The sequence below is a fragment of the Maylandia zebra genome, linkage group LG5, assembly GCF_041146795.1.
Source record: "Maylandia zebra isolate NMK-2024a linkage group LG5, Mzebra_GT3a, whole genome shotgun sequence".
In the NCBI taxonomy this organism is placed as follows: domain Eukaryota; kingdom Metazoa; phylum Chordata; class Actinopteri; order Cichliformes; family Cichlidae; genus Maylandia; species Maylandia zebra.
In genome coordinates this window covers 30951369-30971876 of record NC_135171.1, presented here as the reverse complement: position 1 = coordinate 30971876, position 20508 = coordinate 30951369, and the positions used below count along the sequence as shown (strand labels likewise).

The following is a 20508-nucleotide window of genomic DNA, read 5'->3' as shown; positions in this document are numbered from 1 at the left end:
CAGAGTCTTCAAGCCAGTTATTATCATCATTTTAACTTTGTATTAAGAAACACTTAACTTGCATTAACTATTTTTGAACCAATCAGCACACAAACACCAGCACTTTCAGTCAGTCATTTAAGTTTGTTGGTTACTGTGAGTGTGAAAAGATCATCAACCTTCTGAATGAACAACTTTTACATTCCTAACAAACTCAAGGAAGCTTTCAATGCTCAACAAACTGATTTTCAGCCATATTAGGGATAATCATGTTGTATAATCTGTGTAGTCAGAGGCTGATATTACACAAAGATGAGCTTTTCTCCCTGCTTACAATGCACACTATTAAAGGCCATAAAACTCTGCAGATCAAATAAATTGTCTCACTTTGGGGCTAAAAATATCCCAATCTGTTTTTTCTTTCATGGTTCAGGAAGCAGCTGTCAGACGGTCAGCTGGGTGATGTAACTGCCCGGGAACGTCAGTCCAGAAACCACAGGAATACCTCACATTCCTGCAGGTAGTAGGTCAGCACACACACAGACACACACACACATATTAGTGGAGTTTTGTAATCCTCAGTGATTCTAATTTTTCTGCCTGCAGCTGGTTTATTTGAGAAAACTACCTGATTTGTTCTTGTGAAATTTTCATTTGCTATGTTTAATTTTTGATGATTAATCAATGTCTGTGTGTCATAGATTAAAATATAGTTTTAGTACAATGAAGAATATTAAATATTTGCTGTTGTAACAAGCAGTCACTGCCAGTCAGTGAAGAATAAGATGCTTTTAACAAATTATCTGTGTAAACATGCATCTAACCTTTATTCAGCCAGGGGGGAAAAGACTCCTGAGAAAAGAAATCTATTTACAACAGTGTCCTGGGCAAGAAAGATGCGGTAATGTAACGGTAAAGTAACGGTAATCTAATTACCGTTTTTGCAATAGTAATCCGTTACTTTACTTGTTACTTGAAAAAAGTAATCGGATTACAGTAACGCGTTACAAGTAACGTGGGATTGTTGAGTTTACCTCGTCAGTGGATTATTGTTGAAAAATCTTGCTTTGGAAAGGATTGCCTAACTAACTCGTTGTGTTTGCCTTTACTAGGAATTGGGAGTGGAGTGTGTTTCACGGGAGTGGAGCCACAGTTTGGAATTGGAGTTTGGAGATTGCTGTGTCCTGTGTTTGGGTCTCTTCCTTACCTAAAACCTGACAGAACTATCCAGCCAGTGATGGACCTCGAGCCCATGAGATATCGCTACAGGTGAACTTAGTGGAACGCCATGGAAAGATGTTACAACACATCACCAAAGAGTAGAGTGTACTCCTCCAGGTGGTAACGGAACTAAAAGTCATGTTGGTAACACCACCATCCTCACTATAATCGACTGGTTTTCCAAGGCCGCCCATTTTGTGGCATTGCCTGGATTGCCTACTGCCTTGGGAACCGCCAAACAACTCATCCAACATCTTTTCCAACTGCATGGTGTTCCTCAGGACATCGTCTCGGACAGGGGTCTACAATTCCCTTTCCAGTTGTGGAAGGAGTTTTGTTCTGAACTGAGGGGCCAAATCAGTTTGTCCTCTGATTTCCACCCCCAGACTAACAGCCAAGTGGAGAGGGCAAATCAGGAGCTGGAAGCCGTCCTTCGTTGTGTTGCCTTCTCTAACTAGTCCATGTGAAGTGATCAGCTGGCATGGGTCGAATACAGCCATAACTCCATCATGGAGGGTTAGTTGGCTGTGCCTTCCATTCAGTACTATGCACATCGCTCCTGCTGGTTGTAGCGGACCGCAAGGGCAGTTCTCCTCGAGACCATGGAGCGAAATAAGTGGCTGGACGATCACCGTTGTGTGTCGGCGGCGGCCTACCAAAGCAGACAAAAAGTTTGGCTCTCCTCCAGGTAAATTCCTTTGAGAACTGAGTCTAAGAAACTAGCTCCCTGGTTCCTTGGCCCCTTTGAAATCCAATCCATTCATAACCCAGTATCTGTCCTATTAACCATTCCTCGCAACATGAAGGCTGACAAAGTGTTCCATGTTTCTCAGGTGAAACCGGTTTGGACCAGCCTGTTGAGTTGTTTTAGTCCACTTAACTGAAATCAGGTTTGCTTGAGCATCAAGCTCATACTCCCAGCCTGTTTTATTTCGTGTTACTCAACCAGAATTAAGCAACATGGGTGCACCATAAAAACCAAATGTTTAAGTCCAACGGTCAGAAGGTCATCCCATTGTTGTTCAGGGGAGTGATAGAATATGCTTCATTTTTTAAATCCAACTGCTAGGAAGAAGCATACTGCTTTTGAAATTTAATAACCACAATACACAACAGGACACTTATTCATTTATTTTATTTAACTGAAAACAGCATTAAACATAGTGGGCTTTCACTTTTTCATCATATCTTTATAACTTTATTTACTTGATAAAGCATAATTTTTTTATATATAAATATTTGTTGCTCATTCATCCAGAGAAAGATTAACATCTTATTTTTCTGCAAAATTCAGAGGTGTAATGACTAACCGAGTTGGGCCAACAGCTTCCCTCAGCTTCCAGTTTTTGCACCATGCTAGGCTAAACACATTAGCTATTACAATAGTACTACTACTACTACTGCTACTACTATTGGAATCAGTGAGTGGAATTGGTATTTAGTATTGACAGTACTGTCTATTATTTATATGCTACATCAACTCAAGCAATACTGCTAGCAGTTAAATGATAAAATACATAAAGGCAAAATGTTAGCTAGTGCTACTCTGCTAGCTGGTTGTAGCCTACATGAAAAGAGAAAAACAAATCCCAAAAAAGAAATTTAGGATTTGGGTTTTATCTGTAAACTACTGTATGTCAGAGAGATTTTTCTGATATATTTCTGACTTTAATGTCACAAAATCCTATTTCCCGCTCATTGTTTTTAACCTTGAATGGACTTAAAATGCAGTTGCTGAATTTAACACATGGCCAACTAACTTTGCAGCTTTATTGACCTCCAGTAGTGTCCTCTCAGTTTAAACTAAAATTGTCACAAAAAATGTTTACATTTATAAAGTTTTCAAAATATATACGAAAAAGAGGGACTAATTATTAGGAACAGCATAAAGCAGCATTTAGCAGCAGCAGAAACTTAAATTTATAAGAGGTTAAATGATTATTGAGTCTGCAGTTTCTTGAAATCAAACACATTTAACACAACATGGAGAAAGAATAAAAATAACAAAAACATTACATATATAGTATTAGCAGATATTTAAATCAATACTAAAATCGTGATTATGAAAAACTTATTTAACTAAAATCTGCTGTAGATTTTTTTTTTTTTTTTTTTTAAATCCAGCTGTTTTTTTTTGTTTTTTGTTTTTTTTACATTTTATTGTATTAATCAGTGCTACCTCTTTCCAGCCTTATGCCTGTCCAGTTTTTACAAGGCTTCAGTCCAAAACTAACAGGTAAAGTTAAAACCTGACCTAGTTAGATAAGTTAGTAAGTTAGATAACCCTTTGTTAATTTGGTATTAAGATAAAGTTAAGATCAAATTATTTCAACTGATCTTTTTTTTTTTCATTCAACTGCCAAGTTTTCTATAAATTACTGTCAGTTTAGGAAGTTTAAGCTGACTCCCGAAAGGCTGATTCTGTTCATCTGGACTTCAGTGGGAGAAACATTTTGTCACTCATCCAAGTGACTTCTTCTAAGTGCGTTTTCAGTTTCTCCAACTGAAAACGCTACATCCAGATGAACAGAAACAACCTTCTGGGATTTATTTACCTGGCTGATTGAGCATGCATCAACACATTTAAAGATGACTGTTAAAGTAGAATATATTAAAAAAAAACAAAAAAAACACAGTTCCTTGTTACTTCGTATGAAAAACAAATATCCTTTTTGCACAAAGGTGCAGACTCGTTTTTTCTGAGAAAAAACTTTAAGGGGTTCGAACACAGGCAGAAATGACTTTATAACAAAATAATTTTTCAGTGTAAACCTTCAAAAAACAAACTACAACAGTGTCGAGTAGGGCTGCTTCACACTGTTTTCACACACTTTTCTGCCCCTTGACCCTGTTTTAACGCTCCAATAGTTTAATGACTGCAGCAGTCTTACCCCGGCTGAATTACAAGGTCAACAACACAAAACACAAAAAAATATTTTTCAACACAAGCACATATTTTGAAATTATGAATATTTCACCCAGAGGAGAACAGTTTGTGCTAAGAAAAAAATCCAGAGGAATCAACATCCATGATTTCTTGAGACAATTTAAAATAATTACTGACCTAACCAGATGAAGTTTAACTAAAGACACATGACTCAAATCTGCAAAAAACACACCAACAAGTCTCTCATGAAAATGAGTGAGAATACAAAGTTTTCTCAAACAGGACAAGGTGGCATTTTATTTAGTTATTTACTTACTCATGTTAACTTCAACATTCTTCAGTTACTGGGTAGTTTCTTCATTTTTTTGCTGAAATTCAGCTCTGGGTTTTTGTAAGGTTGCAGGCTAAATGCAGAACATCTGTTTCCTGTTACTGTCAGTGCTATAAGTGCCAATACATCAACAAAATGTTTGCTGAAGTACTTAAAGCACTTTTGTATAAACCAAACAACTCCTTAAAAATTTGGAATACCAGTAATCTGAATAAGTCAGTTCACATCAATATCACCTGAAGTATTTCAAACTATAGTAAATCTGCTGCTGTGTTTTTGTAGGAAAGAAGATTTGCTAAACTATCAAGTGAACATATGACTTAAAGACTTTTAGCCCCAGTGCGTATTTAAACTATACCATTTTTTCTTTTATATGAAAACAGATGCACTAATTTTATTGATTTGGTTTTAGATTTGTTGATTTATTTATTTATTTTAAACTTAAAATTGAACACCACATTTTGTAGTGACTCCTACACATGGTGACTCAGTGCTGACAGGGTGTATCCAGGGTTTGCCCGCATTTCCAGCAGCAGTAATGATGAGGATGCCATGCTTGTCCGTCCTTCGCCGTGAGAAAAGACTGGCTGAAAATCAGCTGGAGAAACGGAACAGGAGGGGGGATGAGAATGATGTGAGAGAGGACACAAAAAATAAAAACAAAAATATTATTCTGATAAAACAAATTATATCTGTGGTGTTGCGTAGAGTTGGTAGACTCATTTCCATTTTTATGCAGTCATTTATTCTCATCTGGGTTTAAAACTTAGTTCATTATTAAATCCACATAAGAATAAGCTATGTATATACGAAAATACTTTAAAGCTTTGTATTATTATCTACTATAACCTATAACAGGGCCTTTTATTGTTATTTACCATTTAAATAATTTGTAATAAATGTAATAAAAAAGGAGCTAAAACATATTTTTATTATTAACAAAACAGAAGAACTGTATACAGGCTGTCTGAAAAAAGATGCATTTTGAAACTATGACATCACCCATTGTTTTTAAAGTCTAGGCTTCTGTTGTGACTGTTGACATCTAACCTTTTTGAAACGGATGACATGACTGAACCCCCCCCCCCCCCCCCAAAGATGCTGCAGACTCATGCATTAGCATCTAGCAGGTCACAAGGGAGGCTGGCACTCGAGCCTGTCTTACTTTATTCTCCTTATCATCACCATTTTAAACAAATGGCCCGGCATACTTTACTAAATTAATATCATGCACGTTTTATGATAGTTTAAAGTAGCACTTCAGCCCATCAGGAAAGTGTTTGCAGTGGTTGTGGATGGATGACACTGCCACATAGAGCTGTCTTTTCATACTCAAATGCAAAGGCATAATAAAAGATGGACTTAGCGAAAAAGCCAAGAGCTTGCATTCTGTGTAATGGCCACCAGGGGGTGTTTGTAAAAAGACTTCTCGTACGATAGAAACCTGTGAGGAAAACAGCCTTTGTCCTGACCTCTGTGAAAGTCCTTCTAATGTGCTAGTGGGCTCAGTAACTCACTTTAGGTCATACTGAATAAAAAAATAAAGTCATTTTGTAAATTTGGTTCATTCTCAGAGTCAGAAAGAGGGATTATAAAGTGCATGCTCAAGCAAAAATCAAAGTTAAAGAGGTTTAAATGTGACAGCAGTTAGTATTTTATGGTAGTTCCTCTCACATGAACACCTTATTTACAGTGTGTGATAAACTAAATTATTGCTATGTGATGACTTAACAGTAGTATATGGTATTGTTTTGTTTCAGATTTTCTGATTTCATGAAGTTCAGACTGCAAACAGATCACCAACACTTACTGATCAGCAATAACTACAGGGAGTGAAGCCTCACCTCGTCGCAGCCCGAGCACCGTGGCCACTGTGTCTGACAATAGTGTCGTCCGCAGAACAGCTTCTGATTGGACCAGAAGTAGACCAGGTCAGCCAACATCTGGCCGCACTCTGAACATACAAAGCACTTGGGATGCCACAGGGCAGCGTGGTAACCTGCACGCTCTGCATATACTGCAGGACTGTCCTTGGTAACTTCACCTTGGCAGCCGGTGCAATGCTAGAGGACAGAAAACTGTGTGAGAGGTCAAGTACGAAATTAGTGAAACAAATGTAGAGTCTCCTGATCCACAAGAACTTTGGTTTAAATCAAAACAGAAAATTCCCTCCACAGGGAATCTAGAAGGATTTCTGGATCCCGATCAGTTTAAAAGATGACATAAATCTCCACCTCACTAATCAACCAATCACATGACTTCCCCAGGTAGAACAGGTAAATATACATCTGATCTCAGTTCTTTGAGCACACATGGTAGATGCAACTTTGGCACGATTTTGCCGTTGCAACACGTGAAAGTAAAAAACAAGCATGCTGTTCTGTTCTCACTGAAATTTGATAGAAAAATAGAAATATTTTCAGTAGAAACACAGAAACAGGTTTTAATTAGAACTAGAGATGGCACGATACCACTTTTTTATGTCCGATACCGATACCGATATCATAAATTTGGATATCTGTCGATACAGATATGAATCCGATAGTGTTTTTTAATCAACAAAACTGTTTTTTTAAATATCTTGCTGCATTTTGTATAAGTTCATACTCAAGTTTAAAACAACAACTACACTAAAGCTATTCTGTTATACCTGTATGCAAAAGAGAATATTTCATAGTTCAGCAATACTGATCAATCTAATAAACTTAAACCTACACCATCCTCCCTATTCTGGTATTTTAAAGAGTACTTAGCATAAATATTAAGCAACCTAACTAATAGGGTTCCAACTCCCAGCAACAACAAAAATAAATAAATAAAAAATAGGGAACCACCCCTCACGCTCCACCTCATGATGCTTAATCGACGTAATCAACCTTAATTTGATGCAGTGTGAAAAAAAATGCACAGAAATCAATTATTTTTCAAGAAATATTAAATAGATTCAACAGCTTTCTTCAACAAAATTGCAGACTGCACAGATGGTACCTTCCCAAAGGAAAAAGTACTATAGCTTACTAGGGTATATTAGACTTAATAGTTACTATATACAGTAATTGACTTCTATTCATTTTACATCAAATTAAAACTTTGGGTGTCAGATAATTAATTATTAAAAACAAGACATTTTAAATGAGAATAAGAAAGAAAAGTATGTCTTTGTGCCCCCTTTTCCCTGTTAATGCCCTATTGGCCCCCCTGGCTAAACTTTGCTAGATCCGCCCCTGCACAGTTACCAGCGTCAGCTACGTAGAAAAAGATCCTGGAGTAGAAAGTAATATTAAATACATTCTAACAACAGCTTATCAAGCTTAAACGTGCTGCTGTTGTTCAGCCGCTGGTTTCCTCTTTCTGGTGCAAAGTGGGCCAAAAGCAAACAAGAGACGGGATCAGCTGATCGTTAAGCAGTTTCATGATTGAAGTAGCAGCAAGAAGAGGCAGTCGCTCCATATATCGCTTGTTAAGCTTAACGCAGGAATGCTTTACAAACATTCAGAGATGGACTTACACACTTGCTTTACTTCTCTCGGGGATAACTTTGTCGGAGATGAAATGCCGGGTAGCTAGCGAAGCTCCACATGCTATCCAGACCACCGACAGGTCCCGCATGCCACAGCCGCTCTATCACGTGATGCATACTGCTCCGACGTGCTAATGTTCTGAGGTGAGTTAGGGGGTGTTGCAAGTTTTCTGAGGTGCTTTCGTGATATTTAATGGATCGGATTACATTTTTTATTTTTCTCCGATATCCGATCCAGTAATTTAGGTCAGTATCGGACCGATACCGATACGTAATATCGGATTGGTCCATCTCTAATTAGAACCAGTATTGCAAACAAGACTACAAATCTTTCTTTAGTGAAATAAAGGGAGCAATAGTCGACCAAAGAGTCCCAAAAATAGGCATAACTGGGCAGCGTTGGCAACATTAAGTGTTTCAAGTCAAACTAAAACCACATTTAGTCATCCAATTTTGCAGTTTTTTGTTGTTACAAGAAAGAAGAGCTGGCTGGAGGAACACGGTGAAGTTAGTGTTTGATTGAAAGGGGGCGTGATGCCCCTGTGCTGTTGTTACACCACACTGAAACAAAGCAAACAAACTTGCCCTACATGTCATGAGCAGACAGCATGTTAGCGGTACTGATCGTGAAATAAGACCTGAGAAGTTGGATAAGGAGACTTCAGCAGGCTGTTGTGCAGAGTCTGTCTGTGAGCTCAGTAACACTTTCTGCTCTTACTGTTGTTGTGACTGTATTTGATTGGTTTGATGTGAATTCGATTTCCTATGTACAATTAAAAGGTTGTATCATGAAACAAAAAAACCCTAATCATTAATCGAAGCTTTCTCTCTTTTCCTTCGTATTGACAGATCTGCAGCTGGTAACAGCTGGTGATTAAAGCATCCAGGGTCATACACCCACTTACATATTCAGTCTTGTTGTTGTATTCTGTCCCATTTGTGGGGGAGGCGACACTGCTGTTAGATGAACCGTGATCCTGATGCTGAGGAGCATCCTTCTTATTGCTGCTGCTGTGTTCCTTCACCTCCTTTGCTGTCCTCTGAATGGCTGCTTCCCTCAAAGCTTCACCCTCACCGGGTAAGGCCACCTCTCCTACTCCCAGCACTTCCTGTTTGTACTGCTTCACAAACAGCAGCATGGAGGAAATCTGCAGGAAGAATGACTCCATCATGAAAGTGATTAGCCAACTTTTAATCTTTTGATTATAGGTGGAATGATTACATACTGCTCAGGTCATTGATAATCATGTGTGTTGAACTAGTCACGGCAGAGTAATTTACCTCCTCCTCACTGGCCAGGCTCTGACACTTCATGGGGTCCTGATCGTAGGCGGGGAGCTGGATGAGGAGCTGCCTGCGTCGCTCCAGCGCTCCAACAGTCCCTGAGACTGGCCTCTGACTCTCTGGGAGGAGCTCCATGTATTGCATGGCCTTCAACAGATGATGCAGTTTTCACAAATTCAATCTCTCGATCTTTTCCCACTGCTGAAACCTGAGCTTATCTAACACATTTTAAGCCGTCATCGGACTCTCCCGATGTCGTCACTGACACATCTGTGGGTTGTCAGATTACTTCACCAGAGTGAAGCAGTGACTAAAAGTGTGGTAGTGGGTTGGAAAACGCAAACAAACAAAAAGTGAGGGATGAACCAAACGAGATGTTCAAGGTTTTTAGAGGCACATCTGGAAAACAGTCCCCCAGTTGGATTTGGATCTGCCTCTACAAGTTCAACCGCAGTAACGTCTGTCATCTTCATAATTATAGGCTGGGAAGCCTGAAACATACTTGAGTCAGGTTTTAATGGGACAGTTCATATTCTTCATACAGGAAGAGCAGCACCAACTGAGGTAAATCTGAACTAAAGTGTCCTGAGTGAATAAATAAAGGAAGAAGTTTGAGTTGTTAACTTGATGATGAAAATAAAATGTAATTTCATGCATGAATTTTTCTTGAGTTTTCAGGGTCCTGGATTGGTGACCCAGTGTTTGTGTTTTTAATTTAAGTTTTACTCTTTGAATTATGGTTTTCTGTCATATTATATCCATTGTTCCTGGTTTCTAGGGTTCTGTTCTGTTTCTGCACCTTGCCTCGTGTTTCCATGTCTCAGTATCTAGTCTGCATCACCATGAATGTCTTGTGCTTCCTGTTTTATTGTGATAATCCCGTTCAGTGTGTTGAGTGGCATGGATGGCTCAGTAGGTAAAGTGGTTGCCCCATGATTAGAAAGTCGGGGACTCAAATCCACTGAACGGCTACCCTGAAGTACCCCTGAACAAGGTACCGTCCCTACACACTGCTCCCTAGGCGCTCGTGTCTGCCCACTGAGTGAATGGGGCAGCCCATAGGAGTAATTAGTCCCTATGCGGACATACACATTATTATTATTATTATTATTATGAGTTTTGCTTCTCTGTGTCCTGTTATGTCAGATTCGTCCCAGCTGTGTTCCCGATCCTCTCATTGTCCTACTTGTGTATTTAAGCTCTGCGTTTTCCTTGTTCTTTGCTGGTTCATCTGTACGTCTTCCCGTTCTTCATCCCCTACATTTCATCTGTGGTGTTTCCATGTCTCCGTTTCCTCATTCCCAGTTTCAGGTTTGTTCATATTACTACTACAGCTGTTTGATGGGGTATTTCTTTGGCTATTTGCATTGTCCATTTATTCCAGAGCTGTGCTTGAACAGGTAGCTGGAAGCAATAGCTGTATGCAACAGCTGAGCTAAATAATATCGCTAAAATGGAGCTCTTTACCGTGTTTGTGGTTTTGGTCCTGTTAGGTTATTTTAATGTATCTATCTGAAAAATATCCTGTGGTATCCAAAATCCATCCACTATTTTTAAATGAAAGAATGAAAGAAAAAGAGAATCAGCAGCAGTCTCCTGCACTCCACAGTGAATCCTACCAGTTTCTGGTTGAGGCCGGCAGGAGCCCAGTCATATGTGGTGGTGTTGAAGGTCGGGTCTTTGCGTGACACCACCGGATTGGTGACAATCATTCGGTTTCTCTTGTACATGCGAAGGCCACCACCTCCTTTAATCTTCGCTGTCAAATGGGAGCAGGGCGAGTCTGCGAGCAGGCGTCCTATTCGCTGGTCGTCTTCAAGGTCATTTCCAGGAGCGTGGTCGACCGTGCTGCAGCCACACACTGTGCAGGCTTTTCTGGATAGAAGAAACACCAAAAAGGATAAGCGACGATTTAAATCCGTTCTTGTCATTTTACGTTTTTGTTTTGTTTTTTGGCCAAATATTACTCTCTTTGGCTTGCTCAAATAAAAGCCGTTTGAATGCAAGACAAGGACATTTAACTTGTGTTTTTCCAGCTTGCCTGGTTATTTCTTCCATGTAGTCTGAAAACTTGGGAGTCTGGGCATGTGGTTTGACAGCCTACACCCATCTGGTGTTCAGTCACAAACATATTTAATATTTTTCTTCAAAAGGAATGAATGTGTAAGTAGTGAGGGAGCAGTGGTGAGACCACTAAAATTTTACATTTCCTGTACAGGAAAAAAAATGAATTAAAAAAGGGGGGAACTGTACCTCCAAGTATGTGGCTGAAAACCAGAGCAGCTCTCCTTACATATGAGACAGATTGCTGCACGTCCTCCTCCTCCTGCACCTCCTGCAGTCTGCTTTATAGACATCTAAAGAGAGCACAACACATCACAACAGATAAAGGGCTGCACAATTAAGGCTGCACTTCTAGTCAAAGCATAGCATTACGATCTCGTGAGGTATATCTGTAATTTAAATATACTCATCATGGACATGGATGTCATGGTAATTATGCACATTTAATGATTTCTTTGAACTGTTCTTTCTCTAGGCTGGAATGACTGTACAGCACACACCTTTAATAACTTAAAAAGAAAACAAAAAAGAACTGAATGCACATGTTTGAAGTTAATTTAGATTTTTTTCTAATCTCAATTGAGTCAAAAGTATGTACATAGACTCAAATATCAAATATAACTATGGTTGACCACTTTACCTGGAATAACCGCATTCAGAGTTCATTTAAATATGTTGGTTTCTTGGCATGGACCTGGCTTTAAAAGCATAATCTACAAATTTTCAACAGGGTTAAGTTTTTGGGAAAATCATTAGGCAGAAGAGAACGGATGGATGGATTACTCAATCTATAAAAGGGTTTATGTTTTGAAGGGAGGAAGGTTCAGGGCTGAAGCAATCAGCTTCATGGGCTCATCCGGTTAGAATAAGAAAAGCAGCCATCTAATGCAGAATTATTTTCAGGGTACTCCTTTTATTCTCAAATAAATAAGGCAAAAAAGGAAGGAAACAAAGACACACATGGACTGCCAATGCTGAAAGAAAACAGAGATTCAAGTTACTCATTACCTTAACATTACATAAAATAAAAACCCAAACAGAACCTCACCTCAGCTGCCGCCCCGTGTGGAAGTGAGGAAAGAGTGAGCCAAAAGTGAATGCAGTCCTTATGTACTGTGTGACATATAATGTGTGACAGGTGAGTGCAATCAAGGACAAGCACCACACCCAATCAAAGGTGAGAGAACTAAACAAGGTGCATCTGGTGAAGTGAGTGGGTGTGCTGGGATGTGCTAAAAGGTGGGTCTCTACAACAGTTTACAAATTAAATGGAAGGATGGATGAACGAGTTTTCTCCCACTAAAGTCTAACGGACACTAAATGACATCGAGGGGAACTATTTTTCAACCACGACTAGAAGTCAATAAAAATCTTCCAGCTGGTGCTGAACAAATTTTGGTTATTAGTCACTTTTAATAGTTTACTTGTCTGAATAACAGTAGGTCCTTGTTTTTTCTTTAATATGTAACACTCACTTTAAACAGATATGCTCATCTATGTACTATAGGGAGTGCAGAATTATTAGGCAAGTTGTATTTTTGAGGAATAAATTTATTATTGAACAACAACCATGTTCTCAATGAACCCAAAAAACTCATTAATATCAAAGCTGAATGTTTTTGGAAGTAGTTTTTAGTTTGTTTTTAGTTTTAGCTATTTTAGGGGGATATCTGTGCGTGCAGGTGACTATTACTGTGCATAATTATTAGGCAACTTAACAAAAAACAAATATATACCCATTTCAATTATTTATTTTTACCAGTGAAACCAATATAACATCTCCACATTCACAAATATACATTTCTGACATTCAAAAACAAAACAAAAACAAATCAGCGACCAATATAGCCACCTTTCTTTGCAAGGACACTCAAAAGCCTGCCATCCATGGTGTTTTGATCTGTTCACCATCAACATGATGGAGCATTGTCCTGCATGAAAATCATGTTTTTCTTGAAGGATGCAGACTTCTTCCTGTACCACTGCTTGAAGAAGGTGTCTTCCAGAAACTGGCAGTAGGACTGGGAGTTGAGCTTGACTCCATCCTCAACCCGAAAAGGCCCCACAAGCTCATCTTTGATGATACCAGCCCAAACCAGTACTCCACCTCCACCTTGCTGGCGTCTGAGTCGGACTGGAGCTCTCTGCCCTTTACCAATCCAGCCACGGGCCCATCCATCTGGCCCATCAAGACTCACTCTCATTTCATCAGTCCATAAAACCTTAGAAAAACCAGTCTTGAGATATTTCTTGGCCCAGTCTTGACGTTTCAGCTTGTGTGTCTTGTTCAGTGGTTGGTCGTCTTTCAGCCTTTCTTACCTTGGCCATGTCTCTGAGTATTGCACACCTTGTGCTTTTGGGCACTCCAGTTATCTTGCATCCCTCTGCAAGATATCTCACTATTTTTGACTTTTCTGAGCCTGTCAAGTCCTTCTTTTGACCCATTTTGCCAAAGGAAAGGAAGTTGCCTAATAATTATGCACACCTGATATAGGGTGTTGATGTCATTAGACCACACCCCTTCTCATTACAGAGATGCACATCACCTAATATGCTTAATTGGTAGTAGGCTTTCGAGCCTATACAGCTTGGAGTAAGACAACATGCATGAAGAGGATGATGTGGACAAAATACTCATTTGCCTAATAATTCTGCACTCCCTGTATGTTTGGAAATTAGCCTCGCTTTATACACATTAAGACTTTTTAAGACTTCTACAGCTGCCATCACTATACAAATAAGCTGCACAAATGAATGTAAACCATTGGAAAGCATTGGTATTGTGCCATTGTGTGTTATTCGCCCTGAGTATAACTGGCTTGAAACACAGATAGCTCAACCAGCTCTGCAGGTAGTCAGTTTTCCAAATACACATATTTTAATTTGCTGATGGCATTTTTTTTCAATTGTAAGTACATGTCTCATGTGATTCTTCATTTTCTTCTTTACTCTTTTTTTACAATAATGTAAGTGAATGCCTGATTGACAAAATAATCATAACTAGGTTTTTCTGTAATGTTTAGCCCACTTCCTCTGCTAATGAGGACTGTTAGATGTGGAAAGTATGTGAGTCCTGACTGAAGAAAGAAATGCAAACAAAAAGTCCAAGTCATTAGAGACTCGTGTCACGCAGAGAAGACAGACGAGATATGGGGAATTAGACAACATTTCCAGACAGTTTGACTGTGGTGATGATGAGTACGATGATGGTGTGTGAGGAAGCACTGGGCGAGACAGAAGATGTGTTTTGTTTTTTTCCCCAAACATTTCTCAGTGGGTGTGGGAGGAAGAAAAGGGAGTGAACACCACACACACACACACACACACACACACACACACACACACACACACACACACACACACACACACACACACACACACACACACACACACAGGATGGATGATCTCATCGTACCACCCAGTGACTTCATCGTCACTGTCCTGACAAACACAGCAGATTCCCCCCTTTGCGGCTCTTTATCCTGTTTACTCTGTTAGCATTGCGTACATTAGTTACAATGAAAACACATTTTTTTGGACTTGTTAAGGTTACTTGATTAGTTTTCTGGAGAAATTTAAAAGAGAACAAAGTTTGTGCGTCTATCATGACTTAAAACAACCACCTGTTATAGTGTGAGTAAACAAGAGGCAACTCACTAACTCGGTTCTCACGAGAATACAGAGAAACGGAGCTGAAGTGTTTCTGGATTCGCAGCTGGGAGGGTGCGGGAATTTGGGGCAAGTTTAGGTGGAGAACTGGCAAATTTAGCCCACTTTGACCAACCTTAGACTATGCGTGGTGACCTTCAGCTGTCCAGGATACAGTTACAGCACCGGGGCTTTGCCTAATGCAAGTATTTTATTCTGGCTTGCCAGAGTATTAAAAGAGCAAACTGTTTTGGCTTTCTGGCTTGTTAGGCATTTAGTTGTTATAGCAAACAGCTAACTTTTATGTCACTACTGACAGCTAAACAAAGAGCAACATGTGAGTGATGGCAGACTGTTTCTAAAGGCTTTGGCAGGAAATCTGAAGACTGTGCTGCTGAAACAACCTGCTGCTATTTGTCTGGACTGTCCACCTATCCATCTGTCAGCAGGCATTAGCTCTCCCATCCCTCCTAAAAGGCATTCGCTCACGTAACATTGCTGAATACATGCAGAGACACACACATTCGAACAAGATATAGACATACAAACTAAAACCTCTGCTCCATTCAAGTTTTCCAGCCTTTTCTTTTAACCTTGCAGCAAGGTCATTTCTCTGTTTTTACTCCCATCCACACAGCTTAAGTGAGGATACAGGCGTCTTCCAACCAACAAAAAAAAAAATGCTAAGAAGGAATTTGCCAAACAAAATGAAATTGGGTTAAAAAGTGAAAGATGATGACATTAAAAAGAAAAGAGGTTTCTTTGGGTTTAAATGTAGAAGGACACTTATCGTCTTTAAAAACCTTTGAACATCCATGAATCTCTGAAGCTCTGAGTTTTGGCATTAAAACGTTCATCTAACTCTAGGAAAGAAGGCAAACATGTTAGTAATAACAGGGTTCCTTTTCAGGCAGAGTGATGAATCTGATGCCACCAGCGAGGTGTAAAGACAGAGACGGAGAGTGTGTTTAAGTGTGTTTGACTGTGAAGCGACTGGTGATTGGTGCGTGTTGAAAAGGTCACAGCTGAAATAGAAACAGCTGAAGAAGAAAAAGACTTCATTAAATCCCCTTGGAGTACACTGACTGGCTCACTGTGTTTATTGTTGAGTAATGAGTGAACATCAGTCACCAGGAGGTCAGAGTGAAGCACCTCACTGAGGTTTGAGGTTTGAGTCGAACGCAGCTTTAATAAAGGGAAATTTCACCAAAGAAGGCAGTGTGATTTCTGTCTTCCTGTAGAAAGCCAGTTTGTCAGATGTTTGTTTGAAGAATTTTTACTAATGAGTCATAGTCAGAGCAGACGTTACTCAAAAGCTCCTTCAAAAAGAAAATAAACAAGCAGATCATGCAGTATTTTTCTTTTTGAATGGAGGTTTTTCTGTACTTCCAGAAATGCCTTTTTATGACTATTAACTTATTTTTAAGATATTTTCTCCACGTGCTTTGGAACAATTGACCGTATATGATCGGATTTGGGGAGTTTCCTTGCCATAGATGCAAAATGTTAATTTGATCATCTCCGAGCCACCTTTTGCCCTCAGATTGCACCTGGATCTTTGGAAAACTTTAGTCTTTGGGATGTTTTTAGTTTTGTTAGTCTTTAAGAAGCAGCTAGACAAGCAAAAGCCCACAAACTGGGAACAGCTTGGAGCACCAGTAAGACAGGAATGGGTGGCCATCAATCAGAATTTAAAAATACAGACTCTTTGCATACATTTGTCTTGTGGAATGCTTATGATTTTTTTCACTACATCATAGAAACATGTAAAAAATATGACGTAAATAAAAACTGAAGTGTATGAAACACAAGAAGTCACACACTTTACATTCGAAGCATGTTTCTCGTCTCACTTCTGTTTGTCCTTCTGTGCAGAATATGATGAGTGATGTGTGAACTGTGCACAGGATTCAACACTGTTTTATCACAGTGACTGAAGCTTCTCAGCACATCCACTGAGAGTAGTTTCTATGAATATACCTGCTCGTGAGTAGTAGAAAGCTTTCTTCTTTTCATTATCTATTGTTACTTTTCAGCTTTTATTTGCTGTTTTGTTAGGTCTTGGAGAACCATATTCAATTTCAAGAATGTTAACTGCACTTAGAGAACATGTCTGGCATTAGGACTTGAAGGCTAATGTCTCACGTTTCATGTAAAAACACCAAGAAACTCGATAATAATACAAAACCGAAGATCATCATAAAAACAACACCAAGTGAGATCCAGTATCACGGGAACTAAGATTCACACTATACTTGAAATAATAAAAGAATCAAAACAGGAAATCTCAAACTCAACTGGTCAAATCATCAAAAACTTCAATAGAACAGCAGCGAAGAGATAAACGAAAATAAACATAATAAACAAAAATCCAAAAGCTGCAGGGAACAAAATCAGGCGCCATGACACACTTCAACAATCTCATGTGCCTTAGAACAAGACAGACCAACAAATCTATCTCAACACAACACACAACACATACAAGCACAGTCTTTATCGGCAAAACAAACAGTACAGTAATTAGAATAAGTTTATTTTTTAACAAACCTCACTCTGCTGCAGGGCAAAGGGATCAAAGTGCAAATTTGAATCTAATAATAAAAGTCCTGATCCATTATAGAGTTAACACAGACCCAGACAATTTCTAACATTCACAATTATTACAGCTGATGACAGGAGGAAGCTGTAGCAACCAGACAAAACTGTTTTGTTTGAGCTACCATGAACCCTTAAATTACCGGCTTATTGAACATGTTATGAATTGTCTTCATTTACTTATATGCATATAAGCATGCATATATGCAGCATACTAACCTTTGTCTCCAGTTAGTTTGGACACCAGTCATACTGACTACATATTTTGGCAGCTTTATTCTTACCTCTGTTCATGACAACAAAAAATACTGAACAGTGTTATAAGCTGAGGAGAAAGCTTCCTTTTTCTGAGGAAAACGTGTGGCCGTTCTATATTTAGGAGTCAGATAAGGCGGGTATGTTGTAGGTGGGTACACTTGGCTGAGCTTCACGAGTAATGTCAAACACGTTGGCTATGTGAAGTGGAAACTACAGGAAATGCTGTGAGATAAGAGGCTGGAGGTCACAGAGGGGCAGCATCTTGACTTTGAATCAGAGCTTTGGCACATGGCATCCTCTGCATTTCCTGCTGCTCTCCATTTAAGACAAAATTGGACAAAAATGCCACGAGTGAGCTGCTGTTTCCAGCTGTGTCACAGTCTCCGGTTACTATTTAAGAGTAAACAGTGGCCTGAAGGAGGAAAAGGCTGGATAGGATAGTGGAGACCACAGGGAACTTTTATTTTTACCTGTAGTATACATATTTAAATCGGTTGCTGTTGGTGACTGTGTTTTGGGGATTTGTATTATTTAGTTTATAGTTTTGCAACATTTCCTGCTTTCAGTCATGAGATTGTGGATTCATCATTTTTATTTTTAAACTTTTACTGCAACAAAAGTGATCATTTTATGGCAACCTTTCTTTTTCTTTGTAACCTCAATATTCATAATATGAAGCTTTTTGGGGGGCGGGGGGGGGGGGGGGGGGGGGGGGAGTTAACAACATGTAACAAAAGAATAACGAGAGGGGTGCATGTATGGGGGCACACTGCAGGTTATTTCAATGCTGGTGATGGCGGTTTTTCCAGCTCGGGGGTATAAAGACAGGGCTCACGCCACAAACAGGTGACGCTGATCTGTCAGGTTATCATCCTCGGACTGATGTGACCTCTGGACAAACAGCCAGAGGCCGAATTACAGGAGGGATCTGTGGGAAACAAAGTGCCGCCAGCACAGACCCAGCAGGCAGATCAGGACCTCGTGGTCATGGATTACCTTCGCTGACTGAAATAGAAACCTCCAGCTGTTAGACTCAGACTGCAGAGAGATGTGTCCAAACTGACTTTAGCCTACAGCACTTATAAACATGACCAGAACTGATCACAGTGACTAAAGCTTGCAGAAAGCTCGACTCAAGCTGGACTTCTGTTTTTATTTGTTTGGAGGTTCTTCCTCATTGGGTCAGATCAGGACATCGGATGTAATAATGTAATCTGAAATCAGAAATCAAATTGCTGTAAAGTGTGTTAAGTGTGTGTAAGCTCAAAGTGTGTACGTGGCCCATTATTCATTTAAAGTTAGAGGGTGCCATCACTGAGTTCAGCATTACAAAACTGAGTGCAGTGTGGTTGTGTTAGATTCACTAATGCTGCTTTCCAGCTTACTATGATCACAATTACTATTATTACTATGATTACTATTATTAAAATGTTTTCAGCTTCTACAAGAGTCACTTTGCATGACACAGAGCTCAGAATAATCCTTATTTATATCACACTATCTTATTCTCTCTTATTCATTACCTGTCCATCTCCTTTTAAACCATCAAACTCATTTCTCTGTTTTTCTGCATGATAAAGAAACACTGCTGTATTAAATGAAAGAAATCTGCCAGAATTTAATTGCAGTAAATTGTAAGAAATAAATGTGTAAAATTACAGAGAAAGCTCTGGTAGCTCAGACTGTCCTGTAATTATAAGAAACGTCTTAAAAATCAATTGCTTAATTACTCTTGGTGTAGTATGAATGGCAGAGGAGGAGGTTTTTATCAGCAGGAAAAGCTGTAAAACGTATGAAAATACAGTTAAAAGACTAAGTCTATGTCCTCTGTTATATTTTCCAAAGATGTGCTGAATTGGAATGTTTCCTGACTGGATTTTGGCCCCTGGCCTCATGTTTGACATCCCTATTTTAAAGCAACTTTCTTCTGATTGGTTGCTCCTCAGGTATACCTGAGATGACCATATTAAGGACACCTGTCTTTATCTGATGTCATACAGATCCAAGTCTAGAATGAAACAGTCTGAAGTCTCGGCTTTTGCTCACAGGAATTACTCACACGCACACTGACCTCATTATGTGAAACTTTGTGTTTAATGTGAGCATACACCACTGCAACTGCATATAATCACAGGAAAGAAAGAAAAGCAGGATAGGTTACCTTTAAATGAACATCATACAACTCAGATGACACTTGATTTTCTGTATAGCTAAATAAAATAAAACCTCTCTCAGACAAAAATTCGTGATCTTGAACACTGATGAATGAATGTTGAAGAAATGTGAGATTCTTCTGAGGCTTGAATGTAAAACATCCACACTCATAGCTGACAGAGATTTCAAACCTCTAAATGTCAGGAAAGCTCACTTAGGCACATCACAGAGTTCCTTCTGACCTTACACTGATGTGATGTGCCACACCAGCAAGTGACCCTCTGACCCACTGACCTCCACATCTGGAAATATCTGTGAGCAACAATCTGTACTGATGCAGATGTTTTTACCTTCTCCATGGCTGAGTTCACGTCCATGTAGTCCAACGTCCGTCGGCGAGCTGTCTCCTTGGCTCCTCGACTCCGTCTGCCGCCGCTCTTCCAGAACAATGAGACTTTAAATTCCTCTCCCGTTGACCGCACTTCCTCACTCTCCGCCCACAGTCGGTTCTGCTGCCACTCTGCTCCGCCGGCCCTCCACAGCTCACAGCAATTTAACCGTCCACAC

At 39.5% G+C, this 20508-nt stretch overlaps 1 protein-coding gene across 3 annotated transcripts; it reads right to left on the bottom strand.

Annotated features, from left to right (window-relative positions):
• Positions 1-2316: 2316 nt before the first annotated feature.
• lmcd1 (LIM and cysteine-rich domains 1) lies at positions 2317-20508 on the bottom strand. 3 transcript variants are annotated; one of them, XM_004547367.4, is made up of 7 exons: positions 20292-20508; positions 11476-11579; positions 10842-11097; positions 9220-9369; positions 8844-9086; positions 6263-6481; positions 2317-5016 (listed from the first exon to the last, which is right to left on the bottom strand). In XM_004547367.4, exons 1-7 carry the CDS (start codon positions 20316-20318, stop codon positions 4906-4908), a joined length of 1110 nt encoding a protein of 369 aa, XP_004547424.2. In that variant the 5' UTR covers positions 20319-20508; the 3' UTR covers positions 2317-4905. The 3 variants fall into 3 exon arrangements, with proteins under 3 accessions (XP_004547424.2, XP_014268750.2, XP_076740311.1); XM_014413264.3 differs by lacking the exon at positions 20292-20508 and adding an exon at positions 12335-12456; XM_076884196.1 differs by lacking the exon at positions 20292-20508 and adding an exon at positions 11264-11332.

Coding starts and splice junctions, on each gene's coding strand:
- lmcd1 (XM_004547367.4), bottom strand. CDS start 20,318: ATGGACGTGAACTCAGCCATGGAGAAG. Junction 11,098..11,475: donor TTTCAGCCACATACTTGGAG/GTACAGTTCCCC, acceptor TCTTCTATCCAG/AAAAGCCTGCACAGTGTGTG. Junction 6,482..8,843: donor ACAACAACAAGACTGAATAT/GTAAGTGGGTGT, acceptor TCTGTCCTCTAG/CATTGCACCGGCTGCCAAGG.